At 40.7% G+C, this 19,379-nt stretch overlaps 1 protein-coding gene across 6 annotated transcripts in view; it reads right to left on the bottom strand.

Moving 5' to 3' along the window:
• CPNE4 (copine 4) overlaps positions 1-19,379 on the bottom strand; it is a 656,552-nt gene that overhangs the window by 484,290 nt on the left and 152,883 nt on the right. For all 6 annotated transcript variants that reach the window (XM_043875010.1, XM_043875009.1, XM_043875011.1 and 3 more), the window contains exon 2: positions 15,279-15,459. In XM_043875010.1, coding sequence (XP_043730945.1) covers positions 15,279-15,459 — 181 coding nt within the window. The remainder of the gene's footprint in view (positions 1-15,278; positions 15,460-19,379) is intronic.

The raw sequence follows: 19,379 nt of genomic DNA on the forward strand, positions 1-19,379 counted from the left end.
CCACCTTACCTGCCCCCTGAGAAATCTGTATGCAGGTCAAGAAGCAACAGTTAGAACCAGACATGGAACAACGGACTGGTTCCAACTTGGGAAAAAGAGTACAACAAAGCTGCATATGGTTGTCCTGCTTATTTAACTTCTATGCAGAGCACCTCATGGAAAATTCCAGGGTGGATGAAGCACACGCTGGAATCAAAACAGCCGGGAGAAATGTCAATAACCTCAAATATGAAGATGACACCACCCTTATGGCAGAAAGCAAAGAGGTACTAAAGAGCCTCTTGATGGAAGAGAAAGAAGAGAGTTAAAAAGCTTGCTTAAAACTCAACATTCTAAAAACGAACGCCATGGCATCCAGTCGAATCATTTCATGGCAAATATATGGGGAAACAAGGGAAACAGTGACAGACTTTATTTTCTTGGGCTCCAAAATCACTGTGGATGGTGACTGCAGCCATGAAATTTAAAAGACGTTTGCTCCTTGCAACAAAAGCTATGACAAACCTAGACAGCATGTTGAAAAGCAGAGACATTACTTTGCTGACAAAGGTCCATCTAGGCAAAGCTATGGTTTCTCCAGTAGTCATGTATGGATGTGAAAGTTGCACCATAAAGAAAGCTGAGTGCTGAAGAATTGATGTTTTTGAACTGTGGTGTTGGAGAAGACTCTTGAGTGTCCCTTGGACAGCAAAGAGGTCAAGCTAGTCAATCCTAAAGGTCATTAGTCCTGAATACCCATTGGAAGGACTGATGCTTAAGCTGAAGCTCCAATACTCTGACCACCTGATTCGAAGAGCCAACTCACTGGAAAAGCCCCTGATGCTGGGAAAGATTGCAGGCAGGAGGAGAAGGGGACAACAGAGGATGAGATGGTTGGATGGCATCACCGACTTGATGCACATGAGTTTGAGCAAGCTCCAGGAGTTGGTGATGAACAGGCAAGCCTGGCATACTGCAGGCCATGGGGTTGGAAAGAGTCAGAGATGACTGATCGACTGAACTGAACTGAACTCCCTGCCCCAAGCCTTCCATGCTCTCCATGTTGGGATAAAATTCAGGAAACCCCAGGATCCTTACTGTGGCCTGTAAGTCTCTATAGGACCTAGCCCTTCACTGCCTCCCTACAACATTCCTCTCACTTCTGCCTTCCAACACCACTGTTCTCTATCCATCCTGCCTCCCTGCTATTCCTTAGAAAGTCTAGCAAACCTGTGTCACCATGGCCTCTGCCCAACCCTCTGTTAGAATACTGTTTACCCATGCACAATTTAATAGTCAGAGAAGTCTTCCCTAATCATAATTTTTAAGCTGATGCTCTCAGCATTCTTCATCCTCTTCTTTGCTTCATTTTTCTTCCCAGTACTGCCACTACCTGACAGGAGGTTATACATTCATTGTTTACTTTCTATTCTCTTCACTTGCACTAAAGGCTGGGGCTGTGTGTAACTACCTGCTCTTCTTCCAGCTCATGGATGGCACAGTGTCTCGCACATAGTAGAAATTCAATAAGTGTTTGCTAAATGAATAAAAAATGAACCACTTACATGTGTACCATGGTAGGTGAATCATGGCTGACCCATGGGATAAACTGTTCTCTTGCCAGTAAATCAGTGTGGAAAGTATTTACTGGGATTGGAAGATGTAGTTGAGCAAATTTCAAGGCAGCAGGCAGGGAGTGGGCAAGTAAACAATGAAGTGCAAATAGATATAGAGAGTTGTGTTTGGGCTCAAGTGGCTCCCACAGCCATGGGTGTACTGGGTTCTCAGAAAGGGCCAGGATTTGAATGATGAATACTAGTGGGAGAGGATTTATTATGCAACTAAAGGATCCCAAACTTTGAGTCAGAAGATTTTGGAGAGCAGGTACCATATAAATAGACTATATGATCTTGGAAATTTTATTATGGGATCTCTGAATCTCAGATTCTCATCTGTAAACTGGCTGTAAAAATAACAGTACTGACTTTCATAGATTGATATGGGGAATCTATGAAAAAATAGTGGAAGGGCTATGCCTTTATTTCTTCTTTATATTTAGTGCGATAATATTTATGCATTGTTCTTTTTTTCCAGTTTATTTTCACAGTGTTCTGCTAGTTTCTGCTGTATAGCCATATGTTTACACATATCCCCTCCTTTCTGGGATTCCCGCCCATCTAGATCACCATAGACTTCCCTGTGGTATACAACAGGCTCTCACTTGTTACCTATCCCATGCATAGCAATGAATACATGTCAGTCCAAATCTCCCAATTCATCCCACACCTTTTCCTCCTTTGGTGACCATATGTTTGTTCTCTATGTCATCATCTCTATTTCTTATACATTATTCTTAAAACTGGTGTCAGGAAGCAGAAGAGGGACTTCAGCCTTCATCGTCCATACTTTAACCGGATAGGAAGCATGCAACACTTTGCTTATTGCCCTGAGATCACCATACATAGAAGGCAACATGCAGATGCTCCAGTTGGAAGTCCTAGACTGATATGAGAGTGAAGGGCCTTCAGGTGATTTGAACCCTCGCCTCAAGTCCTGCCATCCTCTCTAGTTTTCCCAGTTGAGGCCCTGGACCCTGGGGGTCAGAGATAAGCCAGCACCACTGGGCCCTGTCTGAGGTCACAGAATCCATCATATTTAAAAAATCGTAGTTTCAAGCTGTTAAAATTTAGGGTGGTTGTTGTACAACGGAAGTAATTGGAACAAACTGGAAAAGGAAAGCTTCAAGAAAGGTAGACTTATATTGGTTCTCCTACCACAAATCCCAGTTCCTCAGAAGTTGTTCTGAAAAGGCTAGAATTCCAAGTGAGTATTTAAAAGGTACCAAATTTTCTTGCTTCCAACCTAAATGTCCATTGACAAATGAATGGGTAAAGAAGATATGGTATGTATATACAATGGAATACAACATTATAGAATATTACATATGGAGTATTAGAGGAATACATGTATACCCACAGCTGATTCACGTCGATGTATGACAGAAACCACCACAATATTGTAAAATAATTAGCCTCCAATTAAAATAAATAAATTTTAAAAAAGAAAATATGGTATATATATATATATGCACATATATATACATACATACATATATATATATATATATATAATGGAATATTACTCAGCCATAAAAAATGATGCCATTTTCAGCAACATGGATGGATACAGAGATTATCATACTAGTAAGTCAGATAAAGACAGATCTCATATGATTTCATTTATATTTGGAATCTAGAAAAAAAATGATACAAATGAACTTTGTACAAAACAGAAACAGACTCAGACTTAGAGAATGAACTTGTAGTTGCCAGGCGGAAGGATGGGGGAAAGGGAGTTTGGGATCGACATATTCACTGCTGTATTTAAAATGGATAACCAAAAAGGACCTTCTGTATAGCACAGTGAACTCTGCAGCCTGGATGGGAGGGGACTTTGAGGGCGCATGGATGCATGTTTGTGTATGGAAGTGTTAGTGGCTCAGTTGTGTCTGATTCTTTGTGACCCCATGGACTGCAGCCCACCAGGCTCCTCTGTCCATGGAATTCTCCAAGCAAGAATACTGGAGTGGGTTGTCATTTCCTTCTCCAGGGGATCTTCCTAACCTAGGGATTGAACCCAGGTCTCCTGAATGGTAGGCAGATTCTTCACAGTCTGAGCCACCAAGGAAGCTTGAGTCCCTTTGTTGTCCACCTGAAACTACCACAACATTGTTAATCAGTTATACAGGGCAGCAAAGGAGACACAGACATGAAGAACGGACTTTGGACTCAGTGGGAGAAGAGGGTGGGATGATTTGAGAGAGTAGCATTCAGACATATACATTACCATATGTAAAACAGATAACCAGTGCAAGTTTGATGCATGAAGCAGGGCACCCAAAGCCAGTGCACTGTGACAACCTAGAGGGATAGGGTGGGGAGGGAGGTGGGAGCGGGGTTCAGGATGGAGGGGACACATGTATATCTATGGCTGATTCATACTAATGTATGGCAAAACCCATCACAATATTGTAAAGTAATTATCTTTCAATTTAAATACATAAATAAATTTCTAAAAATAAAATAAAAAGTTAAAAAAATTCTTATTTATATATACAGTTCTCAAACTATAATCTTTTAATAAGAACTAGTCTTCACACTCAAGAAGAAACTAAGACTGAATTCTCAAATTGGAAGAAGGTCTTGAAACATCAAGTATTTGAAAACAGACTAGCCAAGACAGGCAGCTGAACATTTCTGAGCTTGAATAGAGATAAAATATTTAATTAGCCTATAAACTGACCCTGAGAACATCTGGAGATTCCTGAAGGAAGCATTTTCTTGTCACTTCTCTTCTAAGACTGCTGAACAGTGCTAGCTGACATTGGTACAGAAGCAAAGATGGAAAGGCAAGGTTATCAGAACGGCCTCTCTGATTCCCATTCACAGATTAGAGAACGCAGACAAGTAAAATGAAGTTGCTTCAAGACTATTCATCTTCTTCAAGATGCAGGGAGTGAAGGGGAGGAAGAGGCTTAGATAATTCCCTACCAGGAGAGCCAAAACAGATCAATCAAAGTGGTTAGTCAGAGGCTTGGGAGAAACTTAGAGACCTGTCAAAATTTTTGATTGAAAGTTCTCTTATTTTTACACAAAGAATGGAACCAAAAACACTTGGATGAGGCAGCCAGCAAAAACGTGTTGCTGGCGTTAAACACACCTCAGGTAGGTATCACCTGATAACATCTTCTACATATGAATCCTACGTAATATACGAACCACGTTAGTTTTGCACACATTATATTCTTTAAGCAAAGTAACATTTAATGTTTATGTCACAGGGACTCTGTTAAGGATCATTTCATTCTATCCTTACATTAACAGTAAACTCAGGGAGCAGGTTGTATTGTTACCTCCATGTTGTAGATGGAGAGAACACAGGGCCAGGGAAGGTAAGGCTTCTATGTAAGTTTACATATGACCCAAATCGTCTAATTGCAGAGCCTATAGCATCAGCATTACCACTATCCTGCCGGCCAATAAGTTAGGAGGCATTCCAAGGTCACTCTAGCTCCGTGGGCACTGGAGATATGAAGATTTGAATTCAAGTCCCAATACCACTTCTGACTAGCCTTGTGACCTTGGACATGTACCTTTCCTATGTGAGTGTCATTTTTTTTACCTGTAAAATGGGTAATCAGTTCCTGTCTGCTAACTTTGTTGTGAGAACTCTGTGAATATGTGTGTAAAAATATAGCACATGGCACACAGCAGACACCCAATGACTGGGATGCATTATTCTCAGAGATGGGCAGTGAAGGATCCTCGCAGCAGGGTCTGCAGTCAAGCAGTCTGGGTTCAATTTGTCACAGCTTCTCCACTTATAACTTGTGTGACCATTGAGCAAGTTGCTTAAATCTTCTGTGCCTCTCTATAAAATATCTACACTTAATATGACAATTTGTAGGGTTGTTTTGATATTTATATAGGATGACACATGTAAAGTGCTTAAAAAGAGTGCCTTATACATCTCATGATAACTTGCAATATATTTAAGGTATCATCATCAGTAAACCACCATTACAGTTAAGAAAAAGATAAGATTGATTGAAATTACAAAGGAAAGATAATTTTAAGATGATTATCATAGTGACTAGATAAATATTAAAATGAATACCCAGAAAAGGTGTTGAAAAATATCTCCTTTGAAATGTTGCAGGTGGTTTGAGCTACAGTCAGAGAGCTCTAAATCACAGATATCTTCTTTCCCTGCCCAGAATCACATTTTCAAACACTCAACATAGGAAATCAAGACACATTACAAAACCCATGACAACCAATGCTGAGTTTCTATCCAGAGTGTACCTTGCCAGTTGTTTGAGGTAAGGAGGCAGTGAAACCCATATCATGGTGCTTTCCTGTTTGCAGGAGGCCTGATATTATCCTTCCAGCTGATAAATCACCTTCCAGGTCCCCGAGAGAATTAGTAGTAAAAAAAAGTTTCCATTCAAATTGGTTTTTTTCTCATTCGCAACCTCAAATTTCCCATATTGTGTCATTCTGCTCTCAGATATCATAACACTGACAACTTGATTTCAATGATTAAAAAAACTACTTAGTCACATATTACACAATCCAGTAATCTTCCCTTTCATCCAAGAAGCATCATAATTGGAGTGAGCATCACAGCAATGCAGTCCCTGGTCACAGGGATGTAACCACCAGCGGCAGGAAGGAAATATTTTCTGCTTCTAATATTTTGTTTCCTTTCCTATTCAATGCTCAGGGTAAGGTTTCTAATATCACCAAAATTAATTTCTTTTTTTTTTTAAAGAAAAGAAATTATTCTCATTTAAGGATGTGTTGAGGGGGAGGTGGAAAGCAACCTCAAAGGTTTCCCAAATAGCAGTTTGATGTGAAACCACAGTGGAAACTTTGTGAACAACTGCAGGAAACTTGTTTTTTATCATCCATCATGCTAGGTGTTACCTACTCAAATGCTGCGAGTCAGCAAAGTGTGAACAGAAAATCTTTCAAGAAAGGAGCTTATTTGTGATATCCAGAGGGAATGCTTTAATTGACTTAATTTTCGTTTTTCAGCTCTTGTCTGAGTCCACAACTGAGAGGTTAGCTGTTTCAGAGGCCCAGCCCAGCAGTTGCAGGAGTATGGTCTGAACTCAAACACCTCCAGGGGGCCATTCAAGCCATCCCAGTGAGAGAAGAAGGCATCCTCCAAGTGAGCACAAGGACACACTTAGACTCTGGACAGGGGGCAGCTGCTGACCATCACTTCACAAGAATTAATGTTGCCAGTCTTCCTGACAAAAGGAACAAAAGATCTGGAGTTTTATGAAAAATCTCCTGGTCTTTAAATTTTGTAAACCAGTACAAAACTTGCTGAAACACCATGAAGTTCAAACATGTCTGGAGATTAAATAGAGGTCTTTAGCTTTAAATTCTCGACCTCTGGGAAAACAGAGAGAATGTGGGTTTTAGAGTCAACCAGATTCCAGCTTTACCACTGACTAGCTGTGGAACCTGGTGATTTATTAATTCGGCCCAAGCCTCAGTTTTCTCACCTGGCTAATAAAGTCTGCATTGCAGAGCAGTCATGAGGATTAGAAGGAAAACACATAAAATGATGGATACATGGCTGGTATTAACAATTAGAGATGATTACTTTATCTTGTTACACCTAAATGTTCACATTGTCTAACACATTTTCATAAAATTCTAGTACTTCGGAGCAACAGAAAATTGAAAATCTCCAATATACGTGAAACTACTATCTTGGACTATCTCCTGGTTCAATACACAAAAGGATCCTGCCTCACTCTTTACCCAAGCGTGAAAGAAACTTGTTCCACAAGTTCCACTGCTCCATGAGCCCTCCAGTCAAGAAAGAACCTCTGAAAACAGTTCATAGCCTGCTTATCTGGGAGTGGGCAAGCCCACCACCATGGACCCGTATTTCTCCTGGTGCTGCCAGTAGGGATGCTGGGTCATGTGGTATATAGACCCTACATCTGGGTAGGTGGGGAGTGGTGAGAGAAGATGGGAAATAGTGGAGGGATGGAGGAATGATTGATTTTTAGTTCTACCTCAAACAAAGGTAGCCTAGGAGCCCTTGAAATAGACTATCCTCCACACATTCAAGGAAAGGAAGGGGTTTAAGTTAGGACCTTGTTTTGAGCCCCCTTTCTCAAGTTCACATGACCATCTAAGTTTCCAAAGCCTCTGTCCCTGAGATGGGCTTTGTTCTACTGGACCCTGAAGTCATTGAGGACACAAACCACGTCTTTTTCACAGTATTCAGTTCATGCTAGGGTTAATTTCAATGTCTGTGCCACCTTTTTACAGGGCTATTATGAGAAATAAATGAAGTAATATAAGTAGATGGATTTTCTGAATGTAAAGTATTATATGCATACTTTATTATTACAAAAAATAGTAATCTTGCATTAATATCCACTCACAATGTATTGAATATAACCACATTGATTATTAACAATTAGTACCAACAATTTACCAAAGCATGTGATTCATCATAATATGCTTTCATATGGAATTTATCCAAGGGTAATTCATCTTCAGAATTATTTAGAGCTTCCTATGATGGAATTAAATGGAAAATGGAATTAGAGGTGATGGAACAACATTCTAGTAGTGTGGGGAATCATTCGGCTTTTTCCAATGAGGACAAGTACTATGCTATTTACAAGATCTCTGCCAAGGGCCAGGGTACCAGGAGTGTAGCTCTGCTTCATGGAGAACATCCAGTGCGTCCAGGGAAGAGAGGATGTGCTCCTGGAAACTGAATAAAAGTCTCCAGTTCACAAGGGCTCTTGCCTTTCAAATCCCTGAGAAGTGTCAATTTATTCTATTTACATAAGAAGCTTCATTTCCGGGAGTTAGTGAATATCAGCACTCACTAGAAGTCAGAGGGAAATATTTCCATCCTTCATTGGAAGACGAAATGTGTTCTAAATTATCCTCACCACACTGAACTGTACCATTTACTGTCACAATTACATGTTGAGAAGCAGGAGTAATTTTTAAAATGGGTATGAATTAAATTAGGGAAATTAAATGACAGGCCTGAAATTCTCCATTGGGAATATATTTCCAAGCTACAAGTTTTCCTTTCCTTCCTTTTTGAGAGTTACAATCATGGTCATTAAAGATTTACCAGAAGTTTTACCATCTCATGTTTATACTCTGAGAAGAAACAAAAAGCATCCTTTCCAGCTCCTCAGCCCTCAGACATACACTCCAAACCCTGCTGGTCTGCAAAGAGCAACAGTCTGTTCTACGTTTCAGAATAACTGATTCCCAATATTTCAAAGACACAATTTATCTTCAACTCTTTTTTTGAAGTATAATTGATGCACAATATTATATTAGTTTCAGGTTTATAGCAAAGTGATTCAGTAGTTTCATAGATTATACTCTATTTAAAGTTACTACAAAATAATGGCTATAACTCCTTGTACTGTACAATATATCCTTAATGAAGTGTATATATATATACACAATGAAATATTACTCCTCTCCCCCCAAAATTGAAATCCTGCCATTTACAATAACATGGATGGGCCGAGGGAGTACTATGCTTAGCAAAATAAGTCAGAGGAAGACAAATACTGTGTGTTATCACTTACACGTGGAATCTAAAAAATAAAACAAAGGAATGTATATAGCAAAACAGAAACAGACTCACAGATACAGAGAATAAACTAGTGGTTACATGCAGGGAGATGGAAGTGGGGAAGGGTAATATAGAGGAGGGGGTTTAAGAGACACAAACTACTATGTATTCTTATTGACTCAATACCATTAACAGAGGATGAGATGATTAGATAGTATCACTGACTCAATGGACAAAAATTTGAGCAAACTCCAGAAGACAGTGGAGGACAGAGAAGTCTGGCATGCTGCAGTCCATGGGGTCACAAAGTGTTAACACAACCTAGCAACTGAACAACAACAATGGTTAATAACACAGAAGGTCGGATTGTAGGTCCTTTAGAGTCTGACAATCAGGCTTACATTTTTATGATACACTTCAGAGATCAAATGTTCTCTTCAATTGCAAACAGGCTACAGCCAATGAAAGAGCACACCCCCTCACCATATATGAGCAGGGCATCTGAAGGTAGTTATAATTACTGCAGTAGTGCCTGAGCTGTAAATGAGGGCATAACAGGGCCCTTTCTGGATGGAATACTATTACAAAAAGCAAAAGGCCAGCAATCACAAGTAGTAACAAAGGGATGTCAATCTCTAGGTATATCTCCCCCAAAAGAATTTTAGCTATAAAAACAACATCCTGTGAATATAACATGTTAACAAACTCCCTTTCCTCATCTCCCCACATACCTTAATTCTTTACCACCCAAGGAGACTCTGAAATCACACCAGCTACTTATTTACCCTCAAATTCATTAAATTTAAGTAATTAAACTTTTCCGTTCCTCAGTTATACAGCCCACCTTTCAACTGCTCAGGAGCCACCTGTGACCAGCAACTACCTCCTGGCCAGGACACGTGCAGAACATTCCCATCACTGTAGGAAGTTCTGGGGACAGTGCCTATCTCCATGGAGTCTCTTTTGCCAAGCTTCAAAATTCTCTAAAACAGAAGTTCACCCCGTTTTTCTCTCTCTCACCCTGACACCCCCAACAATCTCTTTATTATGCAAAGAAGTTCAGCCTCCCAGGTTTTTTCTTCCTTTCCTCACTTAGTTACCAAATTCTACCTAACAAAGACACCCAGGAACTGGCACAGCCAGCGTGAATTATATTCTGCAAGGCATTCTCTGAATTCTGTAGTTTTTCAGGAAGAACAGAGATGTAAATCCAGTCTTGTTCCAAGGGACAGATACAGAAGAATGTGCATCAGTTATGTCCCAGGGCAATGTCCACATTTGCCAGCTTTCACTAAACATAGAATGTAGGAGGTGTGTGATTTAAATAGATTGTCAGGTGCTTCTCACTTTGAGCACTGGACCACCCACTGAACTGGCACTAAAAGGCATGTGTTAGCACTAAATAAATATGTACTACTTCATGACTGAGTGCGTGATTTTCTCACTTACTGAGAGTTGTCAGAAGGTCTATGTGCTAGTCAGTTCAGTTCAGCTCAGTCACTCAGTCGTGTCCAACTCTTTGCAACCCCATGAACCGCAGCACGCCAGGCCTCCCTGTCCATCACCAACTCCCGGAGTTTACTCAAACTCATGTCCATCAAGTCAGTGATGTCATCCAACCATCTCATCCTCTGTCGTCCCCTTCTCCTCCAGTCCTCAATATTTCCCAGCATCAGAGCCGTTTCAAATGAGTCAGATCTTTGCATCAGGTGGCCAAAGTATTGGAGTTTCAGCTTCAGCATCAGTCCTTCCAATGAACACCCAGGACTGATCTCCTTTAGGATGGACTGGTTGGATCTCCTTGCAGTCCAAGGGACTCTCAAGAGTCTTCTCCAACACCACAGTTCAAAAGCATCAATTCTTCAGCACTCAGCTTTCTTTATAGTCCAACTCTCACATCCATACATAGCCACTGGAAAAACCATAGCCTTGACTAGATGGACATTTGTTGGCAAAATAATGTATCTGATTTTTAATATGCTGTCTAGGTTGGTCATAACTTTCCTTCCAAGGAGTAAGCGTCTTTTAATTTCATGGCTGCAATCACCATCTGCAGTGATTTTGGAGCCTCAAAAAATAAAGTTTGCCTCTGTTTCCACTGTTTTCCCATCTATTTGCCATGAAGTGATGGGACTGGATGCCATGATCTTTGTTTTCTGAATGTTGAGCTTTAAACCAACTTTTTCACTCTCCTCTTTCACTTTCATCAAGAGGCTCTTTAGTTCTTCTTCACTTTCTGCCATAATGGTGGTGTCATCTGCATATCTGAGGTTATAGATATTTTTCCCGGCTAGTCAATTACCTTGGTATTTTCAAATGTGTTCCAGACTCTTCCTGCAACCTTGGTAACAGGTTTCCACCAGGGGTGTGGTCACTGGAAGACACAGATGGGAGACCTGGGATGCCACTCCTTCCTCACATCCTTTTCTGGCAATGTTTCCAGCACTACCTGCATTTCCTCTACCTTTCTGGCTCCCATTACATAGACCCTCCTTCCACAAATCCAGCTTCTGCTGGGTGGTCCAGCTAGTACTAACATTTGTCCCTCTATCCCAGTGGTATGCCAGTAAATGCTCAACAACTGGTTCTCTTGATGGGAAGTAAAGTTCTGATTTGAAATGTTTGCCAATATCTATGGTATAAATACTTACACCCAGGCTTGCAAAATTCCTGAAGATTTAACAACTGACTCATAAACCTCTATGAGCTAGCTTCAGCACATCACTGCTCTACCCTAAATCAACCAGCACCTCCTTATTGTTAATCTCTGGGTTTTCACACAGTGCCTATTTAGTTTCTCAACATTTCCAAAGATTTGTATTAAATCTTTTCTATTAGTTACTTGGTGTGGGCTCTATTTTCCCAACTATACCCTAAATGTACACTCTTAAGACTAAAATTTATTAGAGAAGTGCTTCTCAAAAGTTCCAAAATATAACTCAGTCATGTCACTAAGGATGCTGGAAGTGCAGCTGACACTATTTAAAAAGGAAGAGTTTAGAGATGAAGGAAGCAGTGAATTAGCTTACATTGTGGCACAAGTTTCTGATTTCACTGTGCACTGGTAACAAAATGTCTGCAAGCTGGTAGCTGTGTGCAAACACACTTCAAGTAACTCTGTAGAAGAATGCTTTGGAAAAGCAATTTGGCAAATGCACCAAAGCCCCCCCAGTGTCCTATCCTGTTCCACTAGTTTCACTTTGACAGACTCTCATAGGAACTAATCTAAAAGGAAGGGGAAAGCCTTATGCTCAAAGATGGATACTGCAGCATTATTTAAAATAGGGTAATTTTCAAAACAACTAAAAAGTGAAAAAAAAATAGGAAAATGATCAACTAAATCTACTTGATGGGATATAATGCAGGCTTAAAATTAAAATTATGAATATTACAGCAATATGGAAAAAACATATTCTGCTAGGTAATAAAATCACAAAAGAAAATTTTATGTGCACCATAAATATCATGTAAGAATATGAATGCCAGAAGGAAAAGACTGAAAAGAAATATATACAAATAAACAAATGACGTAAAAGGAGTCTTAGGAGATGAAGTCTTTTCCTCTAATTTTCCATGAGTCTCTTTTTCCTAATGTAGGTATTCCACTTTGTTTTGTTAAACAAAAAATAAAAGACAGGGAAGTCCACCAACAAAGTCAGGGAGAATATTTAGAAGGGGAAAAAGAGACATTACACATTAAGATTCCTGTGAATGATATTTTATATTTACAATATAAGCCCTGGATAAGATGGAGGTTAAAGGAAGATCCCCAATCTGCCATCTGTCATTGATTTCCTTGTGTGTTGTTGCCTTCTCACCGGCATTTCATCTGCTCACCAACTTCTATCAAACTGTCCTTTCAGAGAAGTACATTTTATCACATATGGACAAGTAAGTAAACCTACTACCTATGAGATCTTCTGAACCTTTTTCTTACTGTGGAGTGAAGACCTTGGCCCCGAAAGAAGCACCTGTCAGCTCCATGCAAACAGATAGAAACAGGACTGAAGTCTGTCCTGAGGGATCCAAGCAAGGTATTTGTGTACACTTGCCCTACTCAGCATGGATCCAAAACCCTCATCCAAATTCTGCTGGTCATCTCGTTCCCTTAGAGATGATAATAATTGCTTCCACAGCTGCATCCCCTATTCCTCCCTATCCCAAATTTCACCTGAGACCAGATCTTTTTAAAACATTGCTAACAGTAGCCATGTATGGAAGTGAGAGTTAGACCATAAAGAAAGCTGAGCACCGAAGAATTGATGCTTTTGAACGGTGGTGTTGGAGAAGACTCTTGAGAGTCCCTTGGACTGCAAGGAGATCCAACCAGTCCATCCTAAAGGAAAATCAGTCCTGACTATTCATTAGAAGGACTGATGCTAAAGCTGGAGCTCCAATACTTTGGCCACCTGATGTGAAGAGTTGACTCATTTGAAAAGACCCTGATGCTGGGAAAGATTGAAGACAGGAGGAGAAGGGGGAGAGGAGAGGATGAGATGGTTGAACAGCATCACCGACTCAATAGACATGAATTTGAGCAAGTTCTGGGAGTTGGTGATGGACAGGGAAGCCTGGTGTGCTGCAGTCCAGGGGGTCACAAAGAATAGGACACGACTGAGAGACTAAACTGAACTGAACCAGGTACCGAGAATAAAGAATGGAGAAGGCAGTGGCACCCCATCCAGTACTCTTGGCTGGAAAATCCCATGGACGGAGGAGCCTGGTAGGCTGCAGTCCATGGGGTCGCTAAGAGCCGGATACGACTGGGCGACTTCACTTTCACTTTTCACTTTCATGCATTGGAGAAGGAAATGGCAACCCACTCCAGTGTTCTTGCCTGGAGAATCCCAGGGATGGGGGGAGCCTGGTGGGCTGCTGTCTATGGGGTCGCACAGGGTCAGGAACGACTGAAGCGACTTAGCAGCAGCAGCATAACAAAGAAAACAATAACTACCCCCCCAAACTTAAGAACTAGTCCTTGTTCAATTTGTTTCAATTATAAATAAACCAACAAAACCCAACTGCAGAATTCAACATGCTATATTGCCACACAAAATATCAAAGGCCACACCAATGGGCACTGTAAGTATAAAATAGCAATAAAGAGCTCAGGCCCTGGAGCTTGACTGGGAAATGTTAGCTATTCCACTTATAAACTGGATGATCCTGGGCAAATCCTTAATCTTTCTGTTTCCTCATAGGATTATTGTACAGATGAAATTAGTTGTTTTACACAAAGCACTTAGAACAGTGCCTGATACTTAATAAGCACCCAATAAAGTTTAGCTAATATTAAGTTTATTCCCCCAAAATAAGTGTGTGATGTGGCCCCAGTAAAGCAGTCCCTGCTGCCCATCCCCAGGAGATACTATATCCACAATGAGCACACAAATTAATGGTAAATGTCAAAATATCCACAGTATTAAAGCATCATGATATGGAAGCAACCTAAATGTCCATTGACAGATGAATGGCTAAAGAAGATATGGTACATATACACAGAGGAACACTACTCAGCCATAAGAAGAAACGAATATCACCATTTGTAGAAACATGGATGGACCTAGAGATTATCATACCAAGTGAAAAAATTCAGATACCAAACAACAAATATCATATGATATTGCTTATATGTGGAATCTAAAAAAATTACATAAATGAACTTATTTATAGAATAGAAACAGACTCACAGACTTAGAGAATTAATTTATGGTTAGCAGAGGGGGAAGGATGGAGGGGAGGGGTAGATTGGGAGTTTGTGATTAACATATACACACTGCTATATATAAAACAAATAATCAACAAGGACCTACTGCATAGCACAAGGACCTCTGCTCAATATTTTGTAATAACATAAATGGGAAACTAATTTGAAAAAGAATAGATACATATATACGTATAACTGAATCACTTTGCTCTACACCTGAAACTAATATAACATTGTTAATCAACTATACTCTAATATAAATTTTTTAATTTAAATAAATATATAAATAAATTTAAAAAATCATGATATGAGCAGAAATGTGATCATATTCATTTCTAGAATTTTCTGTCTCACCGAAATAAACCACCTGAAGACAGGACATGCCAAAACATTTTCGAATCTCTCCTCCTGCCATGCTTCTCTCCATTTCACTGGACATGCCTACCTCGAACCACTGCCCGTGGGACTGCATCTTGAGGATGACACAGGGGTCTGGTTTGGAAAGGGCATCTCTGTCGGAAATGCCTTTGCATGCCACACGTAGCTCAACTTTGGTCAGGCAGGGGCTGTTAAAGATTCCCAGTGTATTGGCAGCTGACTCATAAATGTTGCTCATCTTCTTCATTCTGTTTTAGGCAAGAAAAAGAGGAAAACAGACATGCCAATCACTACAGTATTTGTCAAAAGAGAAAGTCTCTCAATCACCCTTCAGGAAAATGTTAAACGCACACTTTTGAGTACTGAATATATTATTTATCTAGTAGGGCCAGAGTTCCAGTGAAACAAACAAACAAAACCAAAGAAATAGGTGCTAATGCACTTGGCTAAGAACACTATTTTCTTATATGACTTGCATACATTTGCATAGCAAAATTTTTAGTCTATGAAATTATATTACTGAATTAGTGCAGCAGACTGCAAACCTTAATCAGCTCTCTAGTAAAAGCATGGCTTGTGTGAAATTTTACATAGTTGTTAATTCATCAATTTTAAGACATTCCAAAATGTTAAGATTTCCCTCAAATCCAGCTTCTGTGTGATGGCACAGAGAAGGACAATTTTCCTTTCTCCAAACTCTGGCCTCCTTTCCCAAGATGTTTCTGATCTCCTGACTCAAACGCATAAGTCCATTTTCATAAGTCCATTTCCCTTCCTTGCTCCTGCTGCCACGTCAGAAATGCGACTGTGACCATTTAGGGAGAGCATAAAGCCTAACCTATGGAAACAGCTGCCACAGTAATAACTGCAGCCCCCCTTCCTGCCTTCACATGGCCACCTTTCACTGACACTTTGCATGACCACAGCTCAGGATTATAGGGAACTCTGAGCCCAACAATACTCTCCTCTTCTGAGAAGGGCTGGGCCTGTACAGATGTTGACAGATCCTCTCCAGGGTGAGATCAATATCCTTCCCATGAAATTCTGCTTCCCTGTAGATTCCTTATGAGAAACAACACTGGAGTCCCACAGTGGAATTTCTTCATCTATAAATGAGGATAATCCATCCTTCTTCCTTCCCTTCCTCAACAAATAGCCAGTGAGTCCCCTTGGTATCTGATACCACAGTAGGCTGGAGTGCACTGTAACCTCCTACACATACATGTACCCACACACCTGCAAACACACACACACACACACACATACACCAGCTGGTTTCTCCAAACTTAGCAGCTAGCTCCATGCCAAAACCAATTTTTCCAAAGTGACAATGCCTCTCCTTCACAGCAGACATCACTGGAATTTTCTCTCCCAGTCCTGCATCATAAGCCTCTCTACTCTCCCTCCCTTGTACATTCCAAGTCTCTGTGCTGTGCTGTGCTTAGCTGCTCAGTCATGTCCAACTCCTTGTGACCCCATGAACTGTACCCGCCAGGCTCCTCTGCCCATGGGGGTTCTCCAGGCAAGGATACTGGAGTGGATAGTCATGCCCTCCTCCAGGGGATCTTTCCAATCCAGGGATCGAACCCAGGTCTCCTACATTGCAGGCAGATTCTTTACCATCTAAGGCATCAGGGAAGCCCAAGAATGCTGGAGTAGGTAGCCTATCCCTTCTCCAGGAGATGTTACTGACCCAGGAATCAAACTGAGGTCTCCTGCATTGTAGGCAGATTCTTTACCAGCTGAGTTACCAGGGAAGCCCTCCAAGTCTCTCATCCCCTATTTTATTTAATTATTGTGAACAGATGGTTTTTCCCATATATGCTGCAGGGAAGTTGAACTGAATCCCAAAAAGTTATGTGCTAGAACAGAAATGGGTAAACTATGGCCTGTGTGCCCAATCTGTCTTGCCACCTGCTTTGATACATAAAGTTTTGTTGGAACACAGGCCTTGTCATGCATTTACATAGTGTATGTGGATATCTTAATAGACAGCAGTTCAGAGTACTTTCAACAGAGCCTGTGTGGCCTGCAAAGCCTGAAATACCTACTCCCTGGCCCTTCCAGTTGGAAATGTTTCCCAATCTCTGCTCTAAAGTATCAGGTAAGGGGAGTCTGCAGTTGGGAAGAGCTGAGATTCTGTTTCAATATGTGCTATGGGATTAGTTTGAGGGTGAGAATTGCTCTATCCTCTATCATACTGAAAATTATAGGGAATTTGGGGCATTTGCTTTTTATACATGAGGAAATCCAAGCTCAGAGGGGACTGGGTACCTTAACTGTGTCACATAGTTATTCTAAGAGCAGAGCTAAGACTGGAATGCCAGTTTTCTATCTCTTAGCCCACACTAGTATTTGTCATATGTGAAATGGTTGACTGAAGAATTGTTTGAGTCTACCAAGCAACAGTGAATATGACAATATCCTTGACTTATTTCAACTTCCATACAGAATCATTCTATTTTTAAATAAACTCTATTCATATGTAGAAAATGCACAAATCATAAATGCACAGCTTAGTAAATGATGATTCCTCTATTTTTACAGACTGTGAGCAGACCAATTATTACAGCAACATAGAAGGCATAGCATATATGAACTCTGATTTATAAAAAGGCACACAGAGGAAAAATAGACAAGTATGAAGAGGCTTTGTATCAGACAATATTGGAAAAAAAAATTAACTATCAACTTTTTGATAAGAACAGATTATCCTTCATGAATTCTGCTTTCCCAAAGCATTAACTGGCTCCTTGGATCCACACTGCTCTGCTGAGTTCTGAGTGGCCTCTTCTATCTCTGGGACACATTGCTTACCTCTTTCTAACTGGCCCTATCCTTATAGACTCATAGCCATGTCCATTCCCTCCATCCCTTCCCCCCCTGATTTTTCTTAAACACTGTTTTTTTTAGAGCTGTTTTAGGTTCATAACAAAATTGAGGGGAAGGTTCAGGGATATCCCATTTGCCACCTTTTTATCTCCATTATGTTGGTGTTGGTGATGGACAGGGAAGCCTGGTGCGCTGCGGTCCATGGGGTCACAAAAAGTCGGACACAACTGAGCGACTGAACTGAACTGATGTTTGTTACAATCAGTGAACCTCCACTGACACATCATAGTCACCCAAAGTCCACAGTTCACATCAGGGTTAATTCTTGGAGTCGCATGTTCCATGAGTTTGGGCAAATGTATAATAATGTGTACACCCATTACTTTCCTAGATAGCATATTAAAAAGCAGAGACATTACTTTGACAACAAAGGTCCATCTAGTCAAGGCTATGGTTTTCCCAGTGGTCATGTATGGATGTGAGAGTTGGACTTTAAAGAAAGCTGAGTGCTGAAAAATTGATGCTTTTAAACTATGGTGTTGGAGAAGACTCTTGAGAGTCCCTTGGACTATAAGGAGATCCAATCAGTCCATCCTAAAGGAGATCAGTCCTGGGTGTTCATTGGAAGGACTGATGCTGAAGCTGAAACTCTACTTTGGCCATCTCATGTGAAGAGTTGACTCATTGGAAGAGACCCTGATGCTGGGAGGGATTGGGGGCAGGAGGAGAAGGGGACAACAGAGGATGAGATGGCTGGATGGCATAACCGACTCGATGGGCATGAGTTTGGGTAAACTCCGGGAGTTGGTGATGTACAGGGAGGCCTGGCGTGCTGCGGTTCATGGGGTCGCAAAGAGTTGGACATGACTGAGCAACTGAACTGAACTAAACTGAACTTGAACACCCATTATAGTACCATACCGAGTAGTTTCACCACCCTAAGAATCCTCTGTGCTCTACTTATTCATACCTCCTAACTCCCGGCAACCACTGATTCTTTTTACTGTCTCCACAGTTTTGCCTTTTCCAGAATGTCACAAAGATGAGAACCTTTTCAGTCTGGCTCCTTTCATCCAGGACTCCTTTCTATATAAAACAAGTGTGGTTATAGAACGGGACGCCTACTCTAATGCTGCGTCTTGGGATGTGATGGAAAAAAGACTGTCAAGACACATAGTTCCTTCCAGGGTCAAATCCTGGTTCCTTCACTTACTATGTAAACTTGAACAGTATTCTTAACCCCTCTTATAGTGATACCTACCTTGAAGCTGATATGAAGGGCAGATGAAATAATACACTTAAAGTGATTAGCACAATGCCAAGCACATAGTGAAAG

This window comes from Cervus elaphus, chromosome 19, assembly GCF_910594005.1.
Source record: "Cervus elaphus chromosome 19, mCerEla1.1, whole genome shotgun sequence".
Classification (NCBI taxonomy): Eukaryota; Metazoa; Chordata; class Mammalia; order Artiodactyla; family Cervidae; genus Cervus; species Cervus elaphus.